The following is a 27,367-nucleotide window of genomic DNA, read 5'->3' as shown; positions in this document are numbered from 1 at the left end:
TTCTGAGAATTCAGATGTGAATGGTGGGTGACTAGTATGACTACTGTACTTTATTAGCAGGAATAATTGACAATATGTGCTTATTTAATATGTCAATATGGATAGTCACACAAGATGTGACTGGGCTATAGGAAGATGGAATAACTGACTAAAGCAGAAATTCCCAGCCTTTTTCTTTAAGTAGTCCACTACCACCATCCTCCAGATCTTCTGGAGACCTCCAAATGGAATAGAAATCCATTAGAAATGGTATGATAAAAAGAAGTCAAGATCAAAGGTCCATATGGCTCTTTATGAGTGTTGATTGCATCAGTGCAAACACCATCGTGACTTGTTTTGTCACCCATGTAGATATCCCAGAGGGGCTTTAAGAATGGAGTGGTCTAAAGGTCCCAGTGCCTCTCCTGCATCAGGATTTTATTTTTCCTGACCAGAAACTTGATCTTATTCCATTATGTTTCTGCAGTGTTATTGTTATTCTGCTGAGATATATAGTCTTTACATAATTCCTTTCCCAGAAAAAGGTCAAAATCATGAGATTTCCAGTAAAAATGCAAATAACTTGTACAATTTGGTGATTTGCCAAAGTTTCATTAAAAATTATTTTGGAGTCTGCTTTGCAGGCTTGCACTAATCCAACTTTCCAAATTCACGTTATTTTCTCTACTTACTTGTTGTTATGCTTTGCAAGAAATATTTGAGTAGTTTTTATAGCTTCTGATACTTCTTCCTTCTTTGCAGCCAATTCGTCATTCAAGCCCTGACAGGAAGAAAGAGAAGAGAAATTTCAAATGATAAATTTCCCCCCAAAAAATGAGCCCAAGAAGAAGCTCAGATTGAGGTGGATAGTACTGGAAACATCCATTAAGACTGATGTGACACGGGCAGTGGTCTATAAAGAGAAAGAAACATAAAAGGAAAGGTAGGCCCTCAACCCATGCAGGCACCTGCTGCTCCAAAATGGACTTCTCAATATCTCCCAGCATTTTCCTCTTTGTGGGTGAGATGCTTCTGAATGGTCGGCTCTGTTTGAAGCTTGTGACCCAGCCCAGGAGTCCTTTCACCTTGTCCATGTGTTCCTGTTTCTCTTCCTCTACAACTTTCTGAAAAAAATGAAATCAAACAACATGGAATGTTGATACATACTATATACACCAATGCCACTGATGCCCACAATGATTCTTACATAACAATGTAAAACTACATGGCACCAGTGTGCTAGAACCAGAAGGTAGTTGATGTCCTCTTCTAAGGTGAGTGAATATAAACCTGCCTGGGAGCTTCCCAGGGCGTACGAAGAACAGCTGAGGGACACAGAACAATGCTGAAACTGAAATGAGCTCAGGAGACTGGAGAGATTGACTAGGCCCAGGTCCTCTCCAGTGTGTCGGGAAACGTGAAACAATGCACAAAGATGACATGAAGCTAAAAGTCTTTGAATGCCAAGGTGCACAGTTCTGCTAAGGTCCGTTTGTCTTGGCTGCCAAGCTGACCAGCCTGGAGAATATAGAGGAGGGTCCTCCCCTTGTTGGACCTGCTTCCAGTGGAAGAACTCAGACCTCCATTTGATGAGCTGCATCCAGAATTTCTTCAAGACCCTCTGCTCTGCACTAATGTGCTTCTGTTGGTGAAATCCTGATGCCCCCCTAAGAATGGCATGCAACTTCTCATGATTTTATGAGATAAAACCTGGTGCAAGACTCCAAGAGGTCAAACTGGATTCACAAGGCAAATACCAGATGACATAAATTCTGTCCTTACTTCTTCCTCTTCCAGGCGCCGGAGAGCATCACTGATGTACTTCACATGTTGTGTAGTCAATGTGACCAGGGCTGTGTAGTGTGTCCGTAAATCCATGAACTACAAGGTATGAGAAGCACAAGGAACATAACCATTATAGCCAACAACAATGAAGCATAAAGTAAAATGGTTCTCATTTACAGAAAGTAAATCACCGCAAAAAACAAAGGAGAAACCTCAGAAGGAAGAAACACTTCCTCCTCCTCTCCTCCCCACAACAAGAAAGAAAAAGGAAGGTGAAGAGGAGGGGATGATTCACAATCAATTTCGGGGATGAGGTGAGCATTTCTTAAGTTAGCGGCCACAAGAACTGTAGCCTGTATGATGTGAAAGGCAAGAGCTTTCCTTTTGCCTGTCTGTTTTGACCCTCGAGATGAAAGGGGGAAATCCTTGAATTGGAACCTCCAGAGTTGGCAGAGAGCAATCTTTTCGCTCTCCCTATTAGCAGGATTGTGAGTGGTTCAGTGTCAAAGAGCTCCAGTTAACAAAAGCTCCCTTTGTTTGGACTAAGCACAGGAACCAAGAGTTTGTATCCAAGCGCAAGGCTTGGGAGACCAACTACTTGACTGGCTTTCTTGGGTAATTTTCATCAAGGGTTTATTCTCTAAAGGCAAAAGTTAATATGATCTGAAAAGAAAGCCGTTTGTAGGAGCAACACTAAGAATTAAAAGTTCTCTGGCCCGCCAATCCCTGCAGAGAAAAACTCAAGGCCAGCAGGGGCCACACCTCACCTCTTGTGTGATGGCATCGGAGGAGGAAAGGACACGCCGGCGCTTCAAGGGGGATTTTTGCTGAGATTCCACAAATGCCCGATAGGTCATGAGCTGCAACTCATACTCCTGAGAGGGCAAAATGACCAAAGGGATTCTGGTGATATAGGATGATCTTTCCTACGTTCCGTATTCCCACGACTGACTAATTAAGACACTCTGATACTCTTTCTCAGAGTAAACAATCATCACCATCCTGAAGCAAACTGGGCCCCAACCAATTTACTGAATCACGTGACTTCTGTACCCACTCTGGAGCAGTTACTGGACATAAACACCCCCTCAAAAAATCCCCATCTTTGAAGCAAGCAAAGAACTTGATTAATTATCAACTATGGTAACATATTCAGATTGCTGCCAGGGAAACTGCCTGATACAATTTCTTTCAAAAGATACAAGGCAGCACAGAAAATTACATGAAACATATGTACTTTGGATGCACGTAACAAAATATTTAATATTAATAATAATAATAATACATTTATAATATAATTAATAAATATTACAAAATACTGTTGAATGCTTTAATCACAATGAAATATTAGCAATTTCTTTTCTGCTATACACCAAAGTCCAGCAGTGCATTCACGCATTCTTTATGGAAAAGATTTGCCTATTATCTAAAGTCACCTTCCCAAATGTCCAGGACTATTTCAGAACCAGCCTCAGTTTTGCCAAACTCTGTCCCAGCTAGTTCTGCATTCTTTGTCTTTGTACAATTAGAGGAAATATGTTACCTTGACAGCAGTTGAATATTGCTGCGACAGCTTCTGACACTGGTCCAGGTTGGCTTGATTTGCTTCTATTTCAGCAAACAGTGCCTTAAATTCAAAACAAAAGCAAATGTCAAAATCACAATTACAAGCAGGATGCTTATCTGCCTTTTTTTAAAAACTCAATCCACATTTTTGAGCAGAGGGATGTATCCACATGGCCTCTCCAATAACCTAACTCTTTCATTAAGCCACGTCTTGTCTTTCCCTTGTGTTTTCAGTCTTTCTTGGGGAAGATGCAACCTTTCCTTTTCAATTCATAGTTCTTATTCCAAAGGATATAAGGGATGGCCAGATATGTTGTATCAAAAGGTCACTAAGTCATGGAGTTGATACTGAAATCAAATAGATTTTCTCTTCTCAGTACGTTAAAAAATTCACAGCAATGGCAATTGTCATTATGAAAAAACGAGGCATCTGCTGCTAGGGAATTTAGACTATGACAGATCTAGACAAGATAAAGTGCAGAATCTTTATGTTCACAAATGCTAGAGACATTATTTTTCCAAGCGCCAAGACATTCATGTGATGATTAAACCTGGATGAGAATGAGGGAAACTGTCGTTCCAGAGAAAGAAGGTTCTCGCCTCTCTCCATCATCCTTACCATCTGTTGACTGAGCTGCTCTGAGAGCACCCGGCTGTCCTCTGCTTGTCCAGGCTTCATCAGCTCCTGCTGGACTGTGGTCTGCTCAATCCACCGGACAAGTGCCCCATGACAGTTCCGATAATCCCTGAGAACATCCTCAATATTCTCCAGATCAGATTTTCTACCAAGAAATGGAGGAAATGAAGCAGAGGAAAGGAGAAAACGGCAACTGATAAAAGACGTTTCAAATACAGTAAACTTATAATAGAACAGTAGAGGGAACATCCACAGAGTATGATTTTTAAAAAGTCAACAGATTAACAGATTTAACAGATTAACAGAGTTGGAAGGAACTTTATAGGTCATCTAGTCCAGCAGGAGACCCTGCACCATTTCTGACAGATCTGTCCGATCTCTTCTTGAAAGTCTCAAGTGATGCAGCTCCCACAATTTCTGAAGGCAACTTCTATTCCATGGGTTGATTGTTCTCTCTGTCAGAAAGTTCCTCCTTATTTCTAGGCTCCTTGATCAGTTTCCATCCATTATTCCTTGTCTGGCCTTCAGATGTTTTGGAAAATAGCTTGACGCCTTCCTCTGTGGAAGCCCCTTAAATATTGGAAGACTGCTATCATGTCTCCCCTGGTCCTTCTCTTCACTAGACTAGCCCAGTTCCTGCAACCGTTCTTCATATGTTTTAGCCTCTAGTCCCCTAATCATCCTGGTCACTCTTCTCTGCACTTTTTCTAGAGTCTCCACATCTTTTTTATAGTGTGGTGATCAAAACTGGATGCAGTACTCTAGGTGTAGTCTTATTAGGGCTTTATAGAGTGGCATTAGTACCTCACTTGATCTTGATTATATCCCTCTGTTAATGCAATTTAGGATTGCATTGGCTTTTTTGGCTGCCGCTGTACACTGCTGGCTCATATTTAGCTGGTTGTCCACTAAAAATCCAAGATCCCTCTCACAGTCACTGCTATTAAGCCTGGTTTCACCCTGTTTATATGTGTACTTTTGGTGTTTCTTACCTAAGTGTAGGACTTCGAATTCATTTTGTTAGATAGGGCCCAGTGTTCAAGTCTATCAAGATCCATTTGGATCTTGAGCCTATCTTCTAGGGTTTTAGCTATTCCTGCCAGCTTAGTATGCAAATTTGATAAATTCCCCTTCTATTCCCTCATCTAAGTCGTTTATGAAGATATTGAAGAGTACTGGGCCTAAGACGGAACCTTGTGGTACTCCACTGCTTACTTCTCTCCATGTAGACTTAGACCCATTAAGGACTACTCATTGAGTATGGTTTGTCAACCAGTTGTGAATCCATCTGGTGGTGAGGCTATCTATCCCACTTTTTTCTAGCTCACGAAGAAGTAGGTTGTGGTCTACTTTGTCGAATGCCTTGCTGAAGTCTAAGTATTTTATGTCCACAGTATTTCGCTGGTCTACTAATTTAGTCACTATGTTAAAGAACGAAATAAGATTGGTTTGGCATGATCTGTTTTTAAAAAACCGGTGCTGGCTGCTAGTTATTACTTTACTCATTTCTAGATGATGATCATGATAATACCTACAGTATGTCTATCCTAATTTTTTTACCACAGTCTTCAAACACCCTTTGTCTGAAGTGATTTGCAATCTATAAAGGTTTACTACAGACAAGACATCAAGAATGTATCTATTTTGGTCAGCCAACTGGCCCAGGTCAGCAGCAATAGCAATGGACATGTCCTTCTGCAAGAAACCCCAAAGTTCTGCAAACAGTCTCCAATGCTTCCACTCATTCTGATTACAAGAGACTGCAGGCCGGGGACTCCACAGCATCCTTAGTTCTTCGCTGGAGTCATTCTGGGGACTCACGCTCCCTTCAGTCAGACTACCTGATCCTTGATGGGATGGGCTGATTGTCCACAGTGCAACTGCCCCCTTAGATTGTCTGCCTGCTACCTTCAAAAGAACACAAACTGGTTCTTCCTTCCCCCTGATCTTTACCGAAAAGTGGCTGTTTGGGGAGCATAATTCTTACTAATGACACCGCTTGGTGCAGGGCAGATATGAAGTGAGAAATGGTAGAGCAAAGATACTCTTATGCATATTCCATGGACAATAGATAGATTGCGCAGAAAATCAAAGTGTAGACAGAAAGTAATAATGGTAGTAATGTTTATTTAGTGGTCAGCCGCTCTTCTGGACAAGCTCATGATCATGCATGAAACATTTGCGAGCCAAAGCTCAGAAGGAAATGGGAGCTGACAAGAGAGAATAGGAACAAAAAGACAGGTTGTATTTTGTCTTTTCACACCAACAAATAAAAGAGATTTACAAGAAATTAAGCTTAAATAAAAATACTGGGGAAACATTAAATTAGTGCAACATATTAAAGTATCTTGTATCAATTTAAGACTTCAGAACATGGTTAAACTGAAGTTGGTATTCAATAATTAAAAACAGAACTCATTTAATAAGAATTATGACAGAATAAAAATATTAACGAAGTCTTTTTTCTAATCTAAGAATATCCTTATTCAACTACTCAAAAGAGAATATATTAAAACCTTGGGTTAAGAGAGATCCCAACGTCACATGTGACAGAATTCTCTAGGGACAACTATACAGGTAATCAAAAAACAAAATTTGGTCAAGGCTATAAGCACTTTGGCTTATTTTTGCCATTCCTTTTGAACTATGTTGCCGAACTGGAAATACTAAAGCCTGATAAGCTGATTCTGAGAACCTCCAAAAGCTCAGTCCCTTCCTTACCGTGTCTCCATCTGCAGGCTGACTCTTTGCCAGCGATCCCACAGCTGAGCCCCCTTCTCCTGGTAGTGCTCCAGGTCCAGGCTGCGCTCCTGCTTCAAGCGGTACAGCTGGTCCGCTACCCCCTTGGCTTTTGCCAAGTCATCCTCCAAGGTTGCAAAGACAGCCTTCTTGGTGTTCACTTCACTGATCCAGTGCTGGAATATTAAGGATACATAACAAGGACAAGAAGCAAACATTATCATTGACCAAAAAACAGACAAGCGGGATAGGGAATCCTGGATAGGGAAACAGGCCATTTTCTGGTGGCTTCTTTCTCAGCCTATTCCTGCTCATTTTTCACAGGTGGGGTTTCTGCAGCCCTGTTCCAAATCTTGCTCGCGCGCCCGAGCGACTTCCGGGGTGGGACTTTGCCGTTGGCGGCGGCTTAATTGAGCTGCCCCCAGATTTCTGGTTCGTTATCTGCTTAAACACCTAGCAGATATCTCATTCTTCAGGCAAGAAGATTGAAGAGAGAGATCCAGCTGGTAAGAGCTTTCTTTGAAGTTTGCAGCTTTTTTTTTTTGCTGCAAACAGAAGGGGGGAGACAGCCAAAGCTGAGTCATATCTCCGGCCAGAAATCTCAGCTGTTTTTACAGCGCAAGGCAAGGAAACCCCTCTTAGGACAATTTTTGAGATATTTATATGAAACTAATACAAGCAGAGTCCGTACCTGAGAACTTTATTTGCTTTTTCTAGAAAAAATCCTAGCTTCAATTTTATAAAAGCTTCCTTTGTGCAACTGCTCCCAAGATGGCGATTCTGTAGCTTCCGCATTTGCAATAATGGTACATTCCTAATTCCTTGGCAAAGAATCAAAGGAATAGCCTCTCACTAATTAGTTAGCTCCACTTCTCTGAAGATTCTTTCTTATCAACCTCTAAAAGTTTTCAAAGACTCTTGCTAATATAGAGACATTCCAAACAGAGGTGTATTTGTTGAACTGTTTTTGGTGTAATGCCAGTCTTTTGAAAACTTCCGCAAACTCTCTGCAAAAAGGGAGGAACTTTTCCTTTTTTTTTTGTAAGCTGCACAGCGGGCCAGCAAAGTTTGATTAATTGCTTGAAGCAAAGACATAATGGCATCAAAATTAAATCCTGCGAAATTACCTCCTAGGGCTACGTCCCCCATACCTGGCACAAAGCTGCAGCCCCCACCTTCTATGCCCCCTAGTGGAGATTTACTAACGAAAGAATTCTTTCTGGAAACGTTTAGAGAATTTAGAGAACAGAATTTAGAAACCTTCAGAGAATTCAGAGATGAAATAAGGAATGAGATGAAAGTCTTATATGATAAGTTTGATGCTAGGATCGCCAAAATGAATGATGATATGACGGGACTTGTAAATGTACTGACAGAATATGTTTCTGGAATGGAAGATAACTTAGAGGTTCTTAATGAAGCCAATACTAACTTGACATCTAAAACTGAAGTGGTGGAACAAAAAGTTGAAAATGCTGAAAAACAAATTATTATGATACAGTACAAACAGATGGAGCTTGCATTAAGAGTCAGGGGGCTGCGCGAAGATAAACAGGAGAACTTAAAGCAGATGTTTTCAGAGGCTTTTGACTGTCTGGTGGGAAGACCGGGATCCAATTTTGACTGGCAGATCGACAAAATTTATCGCGTTAATTCTTGGGCGGCCAAACAGAAGCAACTCCCCCGAGATGTGGTAATATACTTTGTTACAAGAGAGTTCAGAAACATGATACTACAAGAGTCCTATAATACCAGGCTTCAAATTGGCGGACAGGATTTGATTGTCTTGAAAGAAATGCCACCTCAAATGCTAAGAGCCAGGAGAGATTATGCCTTTCTGGTGGAAGAGCTCAGAAAGTGTCTGATACAGTATAGATGGCACGTCCCATTTGGTATTATAATTACATTTGACAAGCAAAGATATCGTCTCAACTCTGTATGGAAAGCTCGAGATTTCTATCACAACATCCTGAAGGTGGGACACCCTGAATCATCTGGATATGGAGAAAGACCAAGAGAAGGACAAGATAAACAGCAAACCACACAACTACCAGACAAAATGTACCATCTCCTCCCCCCGGAAGGGCAAGGGGCCAGGGAACAAAGACCCAACCGTATGACTACCAGACAAATGGAAAAACAAGCTACAACGCAACAATCTCAACAATCACCGGCCATTGACCAAGGAGTCACAGCAATAAGCTCAGAAGCCATGGGAGGAGCCAGGCCAAAGGTTAGACAGGCCATGCAGGAGGCTCTAAAAAAGCTTCAGGCAACGAAGAATGACAACTAAGATTTTGACATGGAATGTTAACGGACTGAACTCTCCACAGAAGAGAAAGAAAATATTTCATTATCTTAAACAGTTCAAGAATGATATAATTTGTCTGCAAGAAACTCATATCAAATCCACTGATCAAAAATATTTGTTTAATCCCAAATTTGGTCAACATTTTGTGACCTCTGCTACGGAAAAGAAAAATGGCATAGTTGTATACTTAAGAAAAGACATTAAAGCTGAACTAATTGAAGCAGATCCCTTTGGAAGATATATTGCACTAGACTTAATCTTAGAAGGGAAAAAGACACTACTTTTGGGAATATATGCTCCTAATCAACAGCAAGACGGATTTTACAGAACTCTTCATGCTAAATTAGTACAGTGGGACTTTAAGTCTTGTATACTATTGGGTGACTGGAATGGCGTGATTGACACTAAAAGAGATAAGAAGACATCTCGCCCAAATACTAAAATCCGAGCTAAGTTACCCAAATCTTTTTTTGACATGATGGACGATTTCGAACTGCGAGATGTTTGGCGAGAAAGGAATGCAGAGGAATGTGACTTCACCTTTTTTTCTGATAGACATCAATCTCTTTCAAGGATTGATTTTATACTAATTACTAATGATTTGCTTTCTAGGGTGAAGAAGACAAAGATTGCGGCGAGAGTTCTTTCGGATCATAATCCAGTTTGGATGGAATTGGGAAGGGTAGTGCAGGCAAGAAGGTCTTGGAGGTTGAATGAAAATTTATTTAGATATGAAAAGTACATTAATGATTGTAAAAAATTGTTATCCAAATACTTTGTTCTCAACATGAATAAGGGTACATCTATGGAATTTGTATGGGATGCAAGCAAAGCGTATATGAGAGGAGTACTGATGAATATAAACAAAATACACAGACACAAACAAGGGCAAAAACGAAAAGAATTGGAAGAGGAAATTAAAGGGAAAGAGTTGGAATTAACACTGAATCCAGGCGATATAAAGGCTAAGGAAGCAATCTCCATATTAAAATCCCAATTTGATATGCTGATCTCCGACCAGGTAGCCACTAGTTTACTATATGCAAAACATAACACTTTTTGTAACGCAAACAAACCAGGCAGGTGGTTGGCTTATCAGATTAGGAAAAAAAGAAAAACTCGAAATGTATCCAAATTGTGTTATAGAGGGAAGGAGGTGTTTCAACAGGAGGAGATCCAAAAGGCATTTCGGGAATTTTTTACAGAACTGTACAAAAGGGACAAAATTAGGGGTTTAGACGTAGATAAATACTTAGATAAAGAGAAAATTCCACTAGTCAGAGAAGAGTACAGGCAAAAGTTGAACCAACCAATAACCTCTGGGGAAATTCTGCAGGTAATCAAACAACTAAAGTTAGGGAAAGCACCAGGTACAGATGGCCTAACAGCGGTTTATTATAAAAACTTACAGTTAGAAATGGTAGAACCTCTTAGAGAATTATTTAACAAAATTCAATCGGAAGGTAAAGTGCCCCCATCATGGAAAACAGCGTTTATATCGTTGATACCCAAAGAAGATCAAGATATTACCCAGCCAAAAAATTATAGACCTATTTCACTACTTAATGTAGATTATAAAATTTTTACTAAAATACTAGCAAATAGGTTAATGGTGGTTATTCAACAATTGATACATACTGACCAAACAGGTTTTATACAGGGGAGACAGATGAAGAGCAATGTTAGATTAATCATTAATGCTTTAGAATATTTGGGAAAGAACAATCAAATCCCTGCTGCGTTCATATTTTTGGATGCTGAGAAGGCCTTTGATCGAGTTAATTGGCAATTCCTTTTGAAGATATTGCAAAAAATGCAGATAGGAGATAGCTTTTTACGGTCAATTAATGCAATATATCAACAGCAAACAGCCCAAATCATAGTCAATGGAAGTTTAACAGACTCCTTTCAAATCGAAAAAGGTACAAGACAGGGCTGTCCTTTGTCCCCACTATTGTTCATTATAACTTTGGAAGTATTATTGAATAAAATACGGGGCTTGGATGGTTTAAAAGGGATCAAGATTAGACAGCAAGAATATAGAGTCCGCGCCTTTGCGGATGATTTGGTCATAATATTGGAACAACCGCAGGATTCCAGTACGGTCTTAATGAATACGATTAATCAATATGGTCAAGTCTCTGGCTTTAAAATAAATCTAGGAAAAACTAAAATATTAGCCATAAATATGAATACTAAACAAAAGGAAGAATTAGGAGTGATGCTAGGATGTGAGGTAGTTAAAAAAGTCAAATATCTTGGAGTTAATATTTTAACTTCAAATGGGAAATTATATATCCATAATTATGAACCACTTTGGCATAGTATACAGACAGAGATGAAAAAATGGGAGAAATTGCACTTATCTTTGCTGGGTAGGATAGCGGCAGTGAAAATGAACATTTTACCAAAATTTTTATTTCTTTTTCAAATGTTACCAATACTTAAAAGAGATGCGAATCTTTTAGAATGGCAGAAGGGTATCAACAAATTTGTATGGGCAGGAAAGAAGCCGAGGGTAAAGATGAAAATAATGCAAGATGTACGTGAAAGAGGAGGATTGAAACTACCTAACTTAAAATTATATTATGATGCAGTGGCATTATCTGCAATTAGTGATTGGACCCATCTAACCAACGATAGAATATTGAATATTGAGGGACATGATTTGGTATATGGTTGGCATGCTTACTTGTTATTTAACAAAAAATTGGATAAGAATTTTAAAAATCATATTTTAAGGAATGCTTTATTGCGGGTCTGGAAAAAATATCAACACAAATTAAATGATAAGTTGCCCATGTGGGCAATTCCTAGACATGCAATTGAAAACATGAATACAGAACAAAAACACGATAGAATCACTTACAGACAACTTCTCACTTCAGAAAGGGGGGTGTTACAATTAAAATCTTTAGAGGTACTAAAAGAGGAGAAGGTAGTTCAAACATGGTTCCAGTATGGCCAATTACAGGCTAGGTGGAAAATGGATCAAAAAACTGGTTTTGTCAAAGTTGAGGATAATCTGTTTAAACAAATAAGAGATCAAAGCTTAATGCATATAAAGAGGATATATAATGTACTAATACAGATGGATTCGGAAACGGAATTGATTAAAGATTGTATGATAAAATGGGCTCAGAATATTGAGGAACCAATAATGCTGGACATGTGGGAAAGAATATGGGTAAGAAATGTGAAATTTACACAAGCACAAAATTTGAGAGAAAATTTTTATAAGATGTTTTATAGATGGCATTTAGATCCCAAAAAGCTCACTTCTATGTATCCGAATGTACAGCCTAAATGTTGGAGATGTGGTTCTCTTGATGCTACATATTTTCATATATGGTGGACATGTCGAAAGGTTAAGGCATTTTGGATAAAAATGTGGTGGATCATGCAAAATATCTTCAAAAGAAGGATAAAATTCACCCCTCAGTTATTTCTACTAGGTATATGTACTGACTTTACAGCGGTAGAGACTAATTTGGTTCTGTACTTAATAACAGCAGCAAGACTGTTGGTGGCGCAATACTGGAAGAAGGAAGACGTGCCTACAACTCAAGAATGGACTTTGAAAGTTATAAACTTAGCCGAGATGGCAAAAATTTCAGCATATCTTAAAGACCACTCAAACGAGAGATATAAACGAGACTGGAAAAAATGGATTGACTATACACAAAGCAAATATGGGACTAAGAAACTCCAGATAGCCTATGCTTAAGATTAGCAATAAGTTAAACTGTGTAAAGTTTGGGTAACAGTAAGAAGCTGAGTCCAACGTAGAGATTTTATCGACTTTTTTTTTCTTTAATCTCCATTGTTTTAAGATATTTTAAACTGTGTTTGTTAAAAAGCTATACCGTTTACGGGCTCTGGGAAGTCGGGGGGAGGGAAGGGAGGTGGGGTTTTAGGGGGAGGGGGAGAGGGGGGAAATATAATATGTGTTAGATCCTAAAGCACATGATTGCACTCGTATACTGTGGCTCTTTAATGTTAGTGTAAAAATAGGACAAGCTGAATATATTGATAGACAATAGAAATACACCGAAGGGAGGAGTAGAGCGAAAGAAGAAAGAGGGGTAGAGAGGGTGGGAGAGAGGATTGGAGGCAGGAGGAGAAGGAAGGGAGGGAATGTATTGGGAGAGAGGAGTGATAGAGGGGGAGGGGAAGTAGGAAGTAGAGGGGAATGTTGGAAGGAAGAACGAAAGTTGGAGGGGGGTGAAAGAGGGTGTATGGTGGGTCAAGGTGGTATATTGGGTTTGTATTTTGGGGGGTATTGTCTATAAAAGGGAGGGTTGTGTTTATTATTCAATGTTATATGCCCCGGTTATGCACAGTATACATGTGATTGTATGGAATGAAATGGAAATAAACATTTTAAAAAAAAAAGCGCGCCTGACTAAACCGCGGTGACAAAACCGCGCCGACAAAACCGCGTGACGAATGAGCGCTGAAACGCGCCGACAACAGCGCGCTGACAGAAGCGCGCTGTAACCTAACCCTAAACCTAACCCTAAACCTAACCCTAACCCTAAACCTAACCCTAAACCTAACCCTAAACCTAACCCTAAACCTAACCTTAACTTAAATCGCGCTTCTGTCGGCGTGCTGTTGTCGGCGTGCTGTTGTCGGCGTGCTTTTGACATCGCAGTTTTAGCGCCATGGTTTTGTCGGCGCGCTTTTGACGTTCGCGCTTTTGTCGGGTCACGAAATTCATCGACTGGCTGAATAGGAAACCCCATAAAAGCAGTGGTCTGGTCTTTAGAAACAGAGGCACCTCCTTTGTTGACTGATGATAATGAGCAAAAAGGTCTAGTGAGCAGAGTTAATTGCTCCAGCAGAAAGGAAGACAGATTTGTCCTCTTCCTTGTTTTTACAAAAGGAATTTGGAGAAAGATATTTTGGGGGAAAAGAGGTTCTAGCACAACAATTTTGTCAACCCTCCCAGAAACCAAATCTCACTCTCCGGCATTGGCATGGACTTTTCAAGCCTGCTTGGAGGGAGGCCTGAGTGTGACTGTCCTTCAAAGCAGCATGAACTGAGGGGTAAGCAAAAGGGATTCAGTCTGGGCGAGGATTCAAGTGGAGCTGGTTGACTGAAAGGAACCCTTAGCAGTTTCTGGGCCTCACCTGACCCCTCCGCTTTCCCCAGGCCTCTTGGCAGGATGTTACCTTTCAGCTTCCCAGCACAAAACTCTGGGATTCGGATAGATCATCTCCTAGCAGCTCTTGGTCTTTCTGGTGGAAGAGGGCTGCATGCAGAACCAAAGATCTTGGGGTGATGATGTCATGCACATGGGCAAAGGCAAGAGATGCCCCCTGCAACACGCTCCTCTCTCTTTGGGGGATTGCCAGGTTCCCTGCTGCTGCCCAGCTATCCTTCTCTTACGTACCTCATCCAGTTCAGGACTATTCAGGCTAACTAATTTTCCTGTTCTCCATGATGAAAGGGGTAGATTTTTCTATTTAGTGAAAACTCTTATACAGGTAAGTCCTTGACTGACATCCAGTTGGACGTTATGACAGATCCCCTCCAAAAGATAGTTACAACCTGGTTCCAAAATTCTGAATCTGCTCCCTCCACCCCCCATGCCCTCATGTGACCACATTTCAGGTGGTCAGCAGCTATCCTGGGTGTATGGCCATTTGCAGCCTTCCATGGTCACATGACCACAATTTATGACATTTTTGTTGAAACTGTCATTTACTTTCAGTTTTTGAGAAAAATGCCCCATGGCGAACACCGTGGAGTCATTTAAGACCATGTGATTTATTTAACAACCACCAGAAGATATAAAATTGGGTTGGTCATGGGATTGTTTTGTGATTGTCATTACTTAGGAAAATCATCAGCAAGCTCCAATACGATTGTAAGTCAAGGACTACATGTATCCAAGTCAGCTTTTTTCTCCCAAACTCATATTCCCAAGATATGAGCCTTGCCACAGCTCCTCCTTTGAGCCAGAAGCCAACATGGCCACACAAGCCAACTGGATACAGATACATGGTTATGTGCAATTGGGTTTGCCTTCAATACTGGGGACAAAGGAGTACAAGACGAAGGAAGCCTTGGGACCAACTAGGCCGACCTGCCTGTCCCCCAGAGCAGGCCAGCCCAATTATCCCATTTCCATCAGTCTCAGCACAACAAAGATGGCCTAGAGAACCATTCTGCAAGAGCATAGAAAAGATGGCTTCTCTCCAGCAGACAGAAGGGGCAGAAGGGGGCAACTGGCATTGACTTGTGGCCTTGTGTAAGAGCATCTCAGGGCTACCAACCTGCAAGGAGGTCCGCTGGGACTGAATGGCAATGACGTCTGCAGGCACAGCTTCCTCTTGACTCAATTTCACCTCATAGCCTTTGACCAAGAGTTCAGCTCCTTGTGTATTCTGAATGATAACATCAACCATCTTTAGCCTACCAGAGAGAGAGAAAAAAGGGAAATGTAACTTCCTGAAACATGAACAGATGTTCCCCTTTTGTCAACCAGAGACCATCCAGGCCAAGATTGCATTGTTGAACAGTAAAAGTACATTCAGAATCTTTCCCTTCCCTCCATCCCCTTCTTGCCCATTGCCACATCTGGGAACTACTGAAAGCCCTTTGAGGTGGGCTTTATCGTTGTAGAATCCATTACCAGAATTTTGAAAGCTTCTCTGCTCCTTTTTAAGGACAACACAGTCAGGAGATTTCAGGCTAACATTACGGCAAGATCGGACGTGAGGAGCGGGTCTCTGCACTCCCACGCCAAGTTCTCCCCATTGGAGGGCTCCAAAAGGAGCTAAAACCACTCTGTAGGGGTGGTGAAGAAAAGCGATGCACCCTGCAGGTCGTGGAGAGCAGCAACTCTCCTGCTTGACCCAGGTCTTCTTCCCTCTCATCCAAAAGGAGGAGAAGAGGCAGCCATCATGTCTGCCATGAAGCTGGGATAGCCGAGGCAACAAAGAAATATGCAGGAGCAGTGTAGATGAACAGTGACTGAAACTGGGTGAGAAGATTCCTTTTTTATTTAGACCCTAACTTTAAAAAAAAAGAGGAAAATCCAGGAAACGAGACTCATAGAACTATTTCTTAAAACAGTAAACAACCATACAGAGAAAAATCCTAGACCGAAAGAAAGGAACTAAGGGGAGAAAAGTTAAAGACTTTTTAAAACATAGAAAATTGGATTCTTAAACTGGGTAGCCGTTGTTTTGGAAAGGCATTATAAAATGCTGTAACTATCTACTTGAATAGCTGACTTTGCTTTCATAAATTGAAGTAAAATGGGATTAATCAATTTATTGGACTTGAAACAATGCTGAAACCTAAGTTGAAGGCACTATCTACTGGTGGATGGAAAATATACCATACCTCTACAAGCCTAGGAAAATTCCTGATAAGAGAAATAAACAACATTCATCTGGAGGACTATCTATAGTAATAGATAGTTACTATTCTATAACTATCTACTTTATGATTACTGGAGACTTTATTATGAGAATAAGAAAGACTCTTAAGTAAAGTGACTTTTGATTTGTGGAAGCTGCCTGGACTACTTAAATGGAACTGATTGATAATCCTGAGATGTAAAGAACTATGATTATTGATCCTTCTGAGGAGCAACATTGGACTTGAATACATTGTTTTTGGACTACTGAGTAAGAGCAGGACTTAATAAAATAAGACATGATGCTCCATCAGGGGGAAATGAGTGAGATTTCAACTCTCTTGCTCTCCCTACCTACCTACTGTATTTCTCTCTCTCTATGCTTCTACCTACCTACCTATCTACCTACCCTCTCTCTCTCCCTACCAACCTATTGTGTTTCTATATATATATATATATATATTCCTCTGCCTGCCTACCTACCTACCTACCTACCTACCTACCTACCTACCTACCTACCTACCTACCTACCTTCTCTCTCTCTCCCTATCTACCTAATGTATTTCTCTCTCCCTTGTTGCAATACGCGCAGGCATACATTAGCTATGCTGAAACGCATATAGAATAGAAGCAATGATTAACCATATGATTGGATCAGTAAGACCAACTGTTTAACCCTTAACACTAAATAGATCAGCAATCACAGAAGCGTTGATTAAATCAGGGAGTTCGTTGATTAATTCAGGGGTTACAACTGTTTAACTCTCAAATATTAATTAAGGATTAGAAGTTTACTAGTAAAAGATTTATTGACTACATGGAAGTAAATGAGTTACCATATACCATAAACTTGTACAACCATGATTGGTCCACATAGACCATGTGAATCCACCCTTTCCTTGTGTATGCTCAATAAAAGAGGCCTCCGGATTCTATTCCATGTCGGCCCATCCCGAGAGAGACCTGCCTTCTTTCATCATTGGCCTCATGGGCGACCCACGGAGAAACCGCATCTGGTGACCCCGACGTGATCCGTGCCGCCCACCTCATATCACCCCCAGGCTAGGAAAAGCCTCCCACTCAGGGCCGGCCATCAGCGAACGGAGCACCCTCCCATTTCGTGAGTATGAGGTCGGGTTTCTCAAAGGAACAGGTATCCATCCCATTTGGCACCCCATTGCTTACCGGCGAAGGAACGCCTCTTGCATACCAGGACCGGTCGTCGTAGACGGAGCATCCTCCCAGAATCATGAGTTATGGGGGCAGAATTCTCTAAGCCTCGGGTTGCACAGCTTTTCAAACTTAGAGAATTGGCCAAATCCTCAATATTAACCTTAAAAAAAACCATGGGAACGTTCTCCCCATCCCCTCAAAAAAAGATCTTACTACATAAAGGTACTTAAAAGAAAAGGGAAAAATGTTGAGGTTTCTTTTTTCTCTTGTCTGTTTGTCTCTTTGTCTTCTATGTAACCACGTGGTTTGTTTGTTAAGATTTGTGCCTTCCCTAATTTAACAGATTTGTGCTGGGAATGTAGGATGTGAAAACCTGAGAGTTCTGTTTTTTCCCTTCTTATTTTCCCCTTGTTCTTGTGTAAATGTGTGCCTAAGTCTTTGTGCACCCTCAAGGTAATTGTAACTAAGATGTCTTCAATCCAAAAGACAGGGATTTTAAAGTGTTCAAAGAAAGAAAAGAGTAAACTGGCAGAAATTGCCTTTGCTCAGTTTGTTCCCCCACCCAAAAAAAAAGAGTACAGAGAAGTGTTTTTTTTTCCTTCCTTCCTTCCCTTTGCCTTAAAGTAACAACCCAGGAAATGTTTTAAGTTCATTTACAGGAAAAGTTTCATCCTTGCTTCTGTCGTGTGTTTAAATGATTTTACCTGTTTATTTCTTTCCTGAAGCATGTGAATCCAGACCCCATTTTGCATCTGTGATATCCCCATAATGTTACCAGTTTATCTGTTTAGTAACTGATGATTTTACCTTTTTTTTAACTCTGCCTGCAAGCTTTCTACCCTCCCCAAGCCCCTCCCTTACCTTTAATCCCCCAACAATGCCTTTTCTGTGGGGGAGGGAACCTTGTTTTCATGTTTTTCAGGCCTGGAAGATTTACTCTTCAGGTGAGTAAAGATTTTTTTCTTTTGGAGGAGGAGGAGAGTGTTGCCTTGTGTGTGCATGTATAAGATGAAGGAAATTCCTACTTCACCCTGAGTAAAAACCCTCTGCACATTTCTCTGGCCAACCTACTCAAAACCTGGCCCCTAGAAGACAGTTTTCATTTAGATTTTGTAACAAGTTTGCTGATTTTCTGGCCACCATCAGATGAACTGAAGAGAAATTCTAACTGAGTTTCTTCCCCAAAGCGATTAAGGAGTCCACAGGGATATGTTAGAAAGCTGTTAATAGTTGTCTTTTAAAAGAAAAGTAGAGCTCGAGCCCCACCCAGATGCAAATGATGTGTTAATAAAATATCTATATATCTTGCTCTTTAAAACTATGCCAGCGCTGCTGGGAGATCAAGATAGAAACGGAACATCCCAGGGAGACAGATATTAACAATCTAGTGCTTAAGGAGATAGAATGGGCATAACTTCGAGCAAAAGTAAGAAATTTAGCAGGTAACGAGGTAAAGCCTGACTGAATGGGAAGACCTAGGTAATTGGACTTGATTACTTTGATGTAATGTCTGTTAAAAAAATTCTTAGGTGTGCATCTAATAACATGTAGAATTGAATTGAATTGATGGTGATATGTTTGATCAGCTAGCTAAATAAATAAATAAGCTTGGGCTTGAAGCTGTGGGGGAGGGAAGAGTAGTTAGGATTTAAGCTGCTCTCTGAGTTTCCCCACTGCTTGGAGAATGAGCCACAAGTTCCCCAAGGAAAGAAATTTGAAGATTTAAAGTGACAGAACCTCCCCCAGGCCTGAAAGTGTTGTTTCATGGTATGTGTATGTGTGCATGTGTGTGTGTAATCATTTTCAGACCTGGAGGGAAGTTGAGATCTCTTAATAATAGAAAATGGAGCTCATTGGCTTATGTACAGCTCCCTGAAATAATTGTAATGATTGCTTTGTATGAAAGAAGAATGAAATGGGATTTTTGTGTGTGAAGTTAATTTACACAAGCAGTCTGATTGCAATGCAAATGTATGTCAATGGTAAAAGTTGGTATGAATGTACTTTAATTTCTTTCATATAAAGGAACAGTAAGTTGCAAAGTTGTTTAATGGTATGTGTGTGTATGCTTGTGTGTTATCATTTCCAAATTTGTTGAGAGAATGCAGAGTGGAAAAAAGGAGGGATTGTAGGAAGTTAACACCCAGCCCTCCCTTCAAAAATGTAATATCCTAGGAAATGTTGAAAAAGCAGAATATTTCTCTGGATGTGACAAGAAAGAAACATGTCTTAAAAGGCAGGATAGCTGTCTGCAGTTTCCTGCCCATTCCCACTCTTTGTCAATGAATCATTAAACCCTGAGCTAATCCATTTTAAGTTGGTTGTTAACTTAAGGATTTTTTTTCCTTTAAAGATCAAGCATGATTGCAGTATGAATGTATATGTCCCCAATGCCCCAGAAAGGATAACTGAAGAGATCCAAAGACCTGTGATTGCCTGCGTGAACCCCCGCCCCCCTTTTTCCCCTCTGGGTCATTCTTTGGAGGGAAGCAGGAAAGGTGGGGAGAGTGTGTGTCTGCTCATTTTTACAGTGAGCATGTGTATGAAATGCCCCCAGAGATACTTGTGAATGCCTCTGCATCCCCCCCCTTCTTTCCCTCATTCCTTTTGGGTCATTGAAGGGCGGCTGAAGTTTTTCTGCTCACTTTAACTATTTTTTTTCCCTCTCTCTTCTGAGAAATTTGGAGTAAATGGGTGACTTGCTCCTTCACCTTTACCTTTCACTGTTATCTTTTCATCTATAAAAGTTATGCAGTTACATTTCCTTTTCTGCTCTGAATGCAATTTTGGTTTTTCTCTTTTCCTTCTGGAAATTTTTGAGGTTTAAAATGCTTAATTAAACCTATAAACAGAAATGATTTTGAGATATTTTGTTTACATTTGTAAATGTTCTAACATACTTGATGAGAATTTGCTTCCATCTGAATGGAATCTAATATTTTGGAGTGTTGCCTCAAAGTACCTCTTTTTTTAATTGCATTTTTTTAAAAAAAGCTGTTTTTCTTCCCTTTCTCTTTTACACCTGAGTGCATTTTTAAAAGCTTGTGAGTCAAGATACTCTACCCTATGATATTTTGTTTGTTTGTTTGCAACACAAGTTGTTGTCTCTTTTGAAAATTTACTCATCTTACTGCAAAAGTGTTTTAATCATAGAAGCAGTGGGAATGTCCTGTTCCATGAAATTTACATCCTTTACATTGTCTGCCTTCTGGAATAATGTTTGGATTTCCACATTTGGACAGAATGGGTGAGATTCCACAACATGGGACTATGTCTGTATAGAACTGTATATTTGGTCTCTCTTTTTCTTCACCTAAGACACAAAGGACTGCTAACTCTTGAATTGGCTGCTGGTGATTGCATTCTGATAAAATCTGACATGAGGAGAAAAAACTTAGCCAAGTCTGGAACTGACTACCAAACCTGACTGACCACTCTTATCAGCAAGCTAAGCCGAATGCCATCCAGCAGATATGAAAGAATGGACTCTGAGATGGAGAAGTAAAGACCAGAAGAGTTTCTTCTATCCCTGTAAAGACTATAGGGGAGGGTGAAAATTGATCCTAAAGTTTTCTTTCTTTGCTTCCTTCACAGAAATTCATTGTACGGTTTCTTTCTTGTCTCATTTATATTGTAATCAGTTTAATGTATTCATGTAAGAATTGTATTTTGAGAATGACTAGCACAGCAATTCTGAACTAGATTTCTGTCTAGTGGGAGGGAAAGTTTGTCAAAAATGTCTGTATTTTCTGTATTGTAGAAGCAGCTACACACACATACACACAACAAGAGAGTGAGTGAGTGAGTGAGAGAGAGAGAGAGAGAGAGAGAGAGAGAGAGAGAGAGAGAGAGAGAGAGAAGTGCCTATTCAGAATTAGATAGAAACTATCTCCTCCTAGGTTGATTTTTCCTAGGTTGATTTTTGCCCCAGGCACAAAAGCCTGAATTGCACATTAGCTAAACTCAATTTGGCCTCACTAAAATAAAAGCCAGGGCAGGTTGAAGAACCATCCCTTTTGCTTGTTTAAAACCTGTCTGGAAGCTCATAAAAAGTGATATCTGATACTAATTGGCATGGAAAATTGGATACTGTAAATTTCTTTCAAGAAATTAGTGCCCTGGTTGCTAGACCTTCATGGTTGAAAGCTATCTGGGAGCCACTGAAGAGATCCTTCTAGTGTCTCTCTCAATGTTTTTTCATCAGAAGAATTAAATCTCCCTGATCTGACCAATTTTAAAACAAAAGGAAGAGGAGTATGTGGGAAGTTTAATCTTACAAATTGCTGTCTTCAAATTGATGAAACTGGCAAGGTAGTGGCCGATCTCACCGCGGACTTGCGGAAATTGGTTCACGTACCCGTGCAAAAGTGGACAGGATTAATGGATGATGCAGGCTTCCTGGGAGGAATTTTTCGCAATTGGAAACAAGCCGCCTTCATGGCAGGCATGGCGCTCCTAGGGTTTCTCCTTTTGCCCTGCTTAATCCCAGTGATCCGAATCATCATTCAGTCCACAGTAGAAAGTATGACACAGAGCAAAAACATTAACACAGCAACCTTTGATTCGCAACACAAAGCCCTGCTAATAGCCTTCTCTGATGAAGATCCAGAGAAAGACAATACTCCTTTCCGACTCCTCAAAATTTAAAACAAAAGGAGGAGATGTTGCAATACGCGCAGGCATACATTAGCTATGCTGAAACGCGTATAGAATAGAAGCAATGATTAACCATATGATTGGATCAGTAAGACCAACTGTTTAACCCTTAACACTAAATAGATCAGCAATCACAGAAGCGTTGATTAAATCAGGGAGTTCGTTGATTAAATCAGGGGTTACAACTGTTTAACTCTCAAACATTAATTAAGGATTAGAAGTTTACTAGTAAAAGATTTATTGACTACATGGAAGTAATTGAGTTACCATATACCATAAACTTGTACAACCATGATTGGTCCACATAGACCATGTGAATCCACCCTTTCCTTGTGTATGCTCAATAAAAGAGGCCTCCGGATTCTATTCCATGTCGGCCCATCCCGAGAGAGACCTGCCTTCTTTCATCATTGGCCTCATGGGCGACCCACGGAGAAACCGCACTCCCTCTACCTACCTACCTACCTTCTCTCTCTCCCTACCTACCTACTGTATATCTCTTTCTCTCCCCCTCCCTCTATCTACCTACCTATTCTCTCTCTCCCTACCTACCTACTGTATTTCTTTCTCTCTATGCCTCTATCTATCTATCTACCTACCTACCTACCCTCTCTCTACCAACCTACTGTATTTCTCTCTCTTTACTCCTCTACCCACCTACCTTCTCTCTCTCTCCTTACCTACCTACTGTATTTCTCTCTCTCTCTCTCCCTCTACCTACCTACCTACCTACTCTCTCCCTCCCTCCCTCCTGTATTTCTCTCTCCCTCCCTCTCTATCCCTCTATCTACCTACCTACTTTTAAAAAAAAATTCCTCTTCAAAACCTTGGTGAGTCTTATACTCCGGTGCGTCTTATACTCCAAAAATACAATACTCTAAAACAAATGTATATCAATACTAGGATTATATGTTTGATCAATGTAACAACTATATTATTATTATTATTATCATTATTATTATTATTATTATTATTGTACAATTGTATCACAGCGGCCAGTTGTTTCGCCGGATTTGGCATTGGTTACTAGTCGGGCCCCACCCAGGGGCCTAGGACGTCGTAACGTATTTTCGTAATATGCGTGCAGATCCAAGCAGTGCGGCTTTTTGCATTTGACTGATGGTGATTTTGTCAATTTTTAACTGTTTTAAATGTAATTCCAGTGCTTTTGGAATAGCACCCAGTGTGCCAATTACCACTGGAATTACCACTGCTGGTTTGTGCCATAGTCGTTGAATTTCGATTTTTAAGTCCTGGTATCTTGCGATTTTTTCATGTTCCTTCTCGGCGACCCTGCTATCACCTGGTATTGCGATGTCTATGATTGTGACCTTATTTTTCTCAACCAGTGTGATGTCTGGTGTATTATGCGCCAGTATTTTGTCGGTTTGTATACGGAAATCCCACAAGATCTTGACCATCTGATTTTCGGTGACTTTTTCAGGCTGATGTTCCCACCAGTTTGTTGCTGTTTTAATATTATAATTTTTGCACAAATTCCAATGGATCATTTGTGCTACTGAATTGTGCCGCAATTTATAATCAGTCTGCGTGATTTTTTTACAGCAGCTGAGTATGTGATCAACAGTTTCATCAGCTTCTTTGCAAAGTCTGCATTTGGCATCATCAGAGGATTTTTCGATTTTGGCCTTAATGGCATTTGTGCGGATAGCTTGTTCTTGCGCAGCCAGGATTAGTGACTCTGTTTCTTTCTTTAATGTACCTATTATTATTATTACTATTATTATTATTATTATTTGGTTAATCTTTGGTGAGATTGAGATTCACAGCCTTTGGGGCTGGTGGGTAGCTCAACGGCTCGAGTCCTAACCAAGGACCTAGGAACTGTTAAGGTAACTTCGGAGGATATAAGTTGTTCCAAGTAGGGTGGTTTTTGTAGAATCAGAATGTTCAAGTCAGGTAAATTTAGAATTTCCAAATAGCGAGGTAGCCCTTTAGGTGTTGCTCCAAGGGCTCCAATTACAATCGGGGCAACACACAATTTCTTTTTCCATAGTCGCTCAACTTCAATTTGCAAGTCCCTGTACTTTGAGATTATTTCTTGCTGCTTATCTTCAATTTGCGCATCACCAGGTATTGCAATGTCAATGAACCAAACTTTTTTCTTTTCAACTATTGTTATATCAGGTGCAGTGGTGGGAAACAATCGGTGTGCCCTGGTACAGGCGTACTGGTGCCTGCTGGGAGCACCAGGTACCTTTCCAGTACAGTGCCCCGGAGGGCCAACCCGCCCACCCATCCTCCTTACCCGTATTTGAACCAATCAGGGTTTACACGCACGGAGCATATGGTTCCTGTGCGATGCTCCGTCAAGCAGCTGGAGCGTCACAGAGCATGGTGGGCGGTAAGTACGCATGCGCATGCTGTGCGCGTGCTGCACACATGCATGTGGTGGACGCCAGGCCCCATTGCACTGTACCAGTTGCATTGGGATCCGGAACCCACCACTGATCAGGTGTATTGTGGACCAAGTGCCTGTCAGTCTGAATTCTGAAATCCCACAAGATTCTCATTCTCTAGAATCTTCTCAACCTAATGTTCCCAGTGGTTTTTGCTGTACTGAAATCCAAACTTCTGGCATAATTTCCAGTGAATGATTTTGTCAACTCAGTTATGGCGTTGTGAAATTTTTCATATATATACATACATACATACATACACACACACACACACACACACACACACATTATATATATATATATATATATATATGTGTGTGTGTGTGACACACACACACACACACATTATATATATATATATATATATATGTGTGTGTGTGTGTGTGTGTGTGTGTGTGTGTGTGTGTGTGTGTGTGTTTTAATTTGTAATATAAATATAACAAAGGCAACAGTAAAAATATTGGATTTCTGTCATGATGGACTCTTGTGACGAGCCGATTGACAGATGATGGAAGCAGTTAGCTTCCTCCCATAATTGGGGCTTACCAGGGGTTGTAAAAATCTAATATATATATATATATATTTTTGGTGAGATTCACAGCCTTTGGAGTTGGTTGGTAGCTCAACAGCTTGAGTCATAACCAAGGACCTAAGAAATGTTAAGGTAATGTCGGAGGATATAAGCTGTTCCAAGTAGGGTGGTGGTGGTGGTTTTTGTTGTTGTTGTTATTGTTATTATTATTTACTTTATTCATTAAATATGAAACTCAGTCAATTGAACATTCAAAAATGCATCACAAATATCATTGACTGGTGCTAATGGTTGATGCAGGTTGCTGCCAGCGTCCTAGGTATCAACCAAGTACCTTTTTAAAATATACGATGTTCCGAGTAGGGCAGTTTTTTGCAGTTCTGCTGGAGTTATTGCAGGAAGCTGTAATTTGTTGATGTATCTTATAAAATGCTTGAACATGGTACCAAGCGACCCGATGACAATGGGTATCACTGTTGTATGTTTCATCCATAATCTCATAGTTTTTCGATGGCCAGGTCGCAGTATTTTGTGATTCTCTTTTTCCCAGTTCTTTTTCTTCGACTCTGGCATCTCCTGGTACAGCGATGTCAACAAATTGTACGTTTCGGTTTTCAACAACTGTGATATCTGGTGTGTTGTGTTCCAAATGACGATCCGTCTGTATCCGAAAGTTCCATAAGATCTTCACCTTATTTTCAATAACTTTTTCCACATTATGTTCCCATGGCTTTCTGGATACAGATATTTTTTACATAATGACCAGTGGATTAATTTAGCAACTCGGTCATGTCTAGCTTTGTAATCAGTCTATGCAATTTTGCTGCATTCACATATTAAATGTGAAACAGTTTCGACTTTGTTATTGCAAAGTTGGCAGTTTGGATTGTCAGTGGATTTTTGTATCTTTGCATTCATGGCATTAGTTAGCAGTGCTTGTTCTTGAGCAGCGAGTGTTAAACTTTCCATTTCTTTTTTGATGCTTCCCATATTAAGCCATTCCCATGTAAGGTTGTCATCACATTTTCCTTCAATGGTTTTCAAGTGTTGTCCATACAAAGCTTTGGTTTTCATCCATTTAATCTGTCATCCAGCTGTTTTTCCTTATATTCTGCCTTTGTTTCTGTTATTTTTATAATTTTTTATTCTTCTACAGTTTGAAGGATTTGCAATAGCCCTCTGCCACCTATTTTTCTTGGCAGGTGCAACCTGTTGATGTCACTTTGTGGATGTAAAGTGTGGTACATATTCAAAAGTTTATACTTTTTCTGGTCCAAATTTTCCAATTCAGCCAAAGTTCAGATGATGATTCCAGCTGAGTAGCTGAGTCACTGGAACTGCCCATGTATTAATGGCTTTAATTATTTTCCAGCATTCAGCTTTGATTTTAATATTTTGCAGACCCACCTGATGTATTCCTTTTGCGTTGATTCTTCGACTTTTCCATTCAAGATGTTATCTGCTTCCAATATGCCTAGGTACTTGTAACCATCATCCTTTGCTAATGCTTTCACTATGTTTCCATTTCCCAGTTCTATTCCTTCTGTTTTTTCCATTTTTCCTTAATATAGCACATTTTAAAGTCCAAAGTTCATTTTGATGTCACTGCTGAACAGTTGAACTGTGTTGAGTATTGATTTAAGTTCAGTGGGACTTTTTGTATACATTTTTAAGTCATCCATGTATACTGGATGGTTTATCTTCCATGTTGGCTTGAGAGTTGGTATTCCAATTTTGTGTTTCGTAGGATTATTGTCAGTGGAATTAATACCGATGTAACAATAGTGGTGAAAGTGAGTCCCCCTGGAAGATTCCTCGTCTGATGTTGATGTTGATTATATGTTTGATTAATGTAACAACAACAACAATTATTATTTTTATTATTGCTGTTTGTATCAAAATGAATTATACCCAGAGGCCACACTGTTCATGTATTGATATTGATGTATATTTAAAAATAAAAATCCAATAAAACTTAAAACAAAAAATCAAAAAGGACAACACAGTCAGGGCTGGGTTGTTCATCCCTTTCTTGGGTGTTCTACTTTTCCAAAGGTAAGGCCTTTCTTTGTATGTCTCCCACCTTCCCCCTTCAAAGGCAGAACTGAATTCCTCTACAACCTATGTACCACAGCAAAGCTCTACCATTTACAGACAGAGAAGGCCGGTCCAGTGATGAGGTTAATAAACATT

At 40.2% G+C, this 27,367-nt stretch overlaps 1 protein-coding gene across 1 annotated transcript in view; it reads right to left on the bottom strand.

Annotated features, from left to right (window-relative positions):
• The window catches only part of MACF1 (microtubule actin crosslinking factor 1), a 350,069-nt gene that overhangs the window by 152,839 nt on the left and 169,863 nt on the right, over positions 1-27,367 (bottom strand). The window contains 8 exon segments of the mRNA XM_032227099.1: positions 672-760; positions 948-1,103; positions 1,762-1,860; positions 2,532-2,639; positions 3,308-3,391; positions 3,950-4,112; positions 6,689-6,882; positions 15,303-15,441. Coding sequence (XP_032082990.1) covers positions 672-760; positions 948-1,103; positions 1,762-1,860; positions 2,532-2,639; positions 3,308-3,391; positions 3,950-4,112; positions 6,689-6,882; positions 15,303-15,441 — 1,032 coding nt within the window.

The sequence above is a fragment of the Thamnophis elegans genome, chromosome 12 (genome assembly GCF_009769535.1).
Source record: "Thamnophis elegans isolate rThaEle1 chromosome 12, rThaEle1.pri, whole genome shotgun sequence".
Taxonomy (NCBI): domain Eukaryota; kingdom Metazoa; phylum Chordata; class Lepidosauria; order Squamata; family Colubridae; genus Thamnophis; species Thamnophis elegans.
This window is presented reverse-complemented; position numbering and strand designations above follow the sequence as displayed.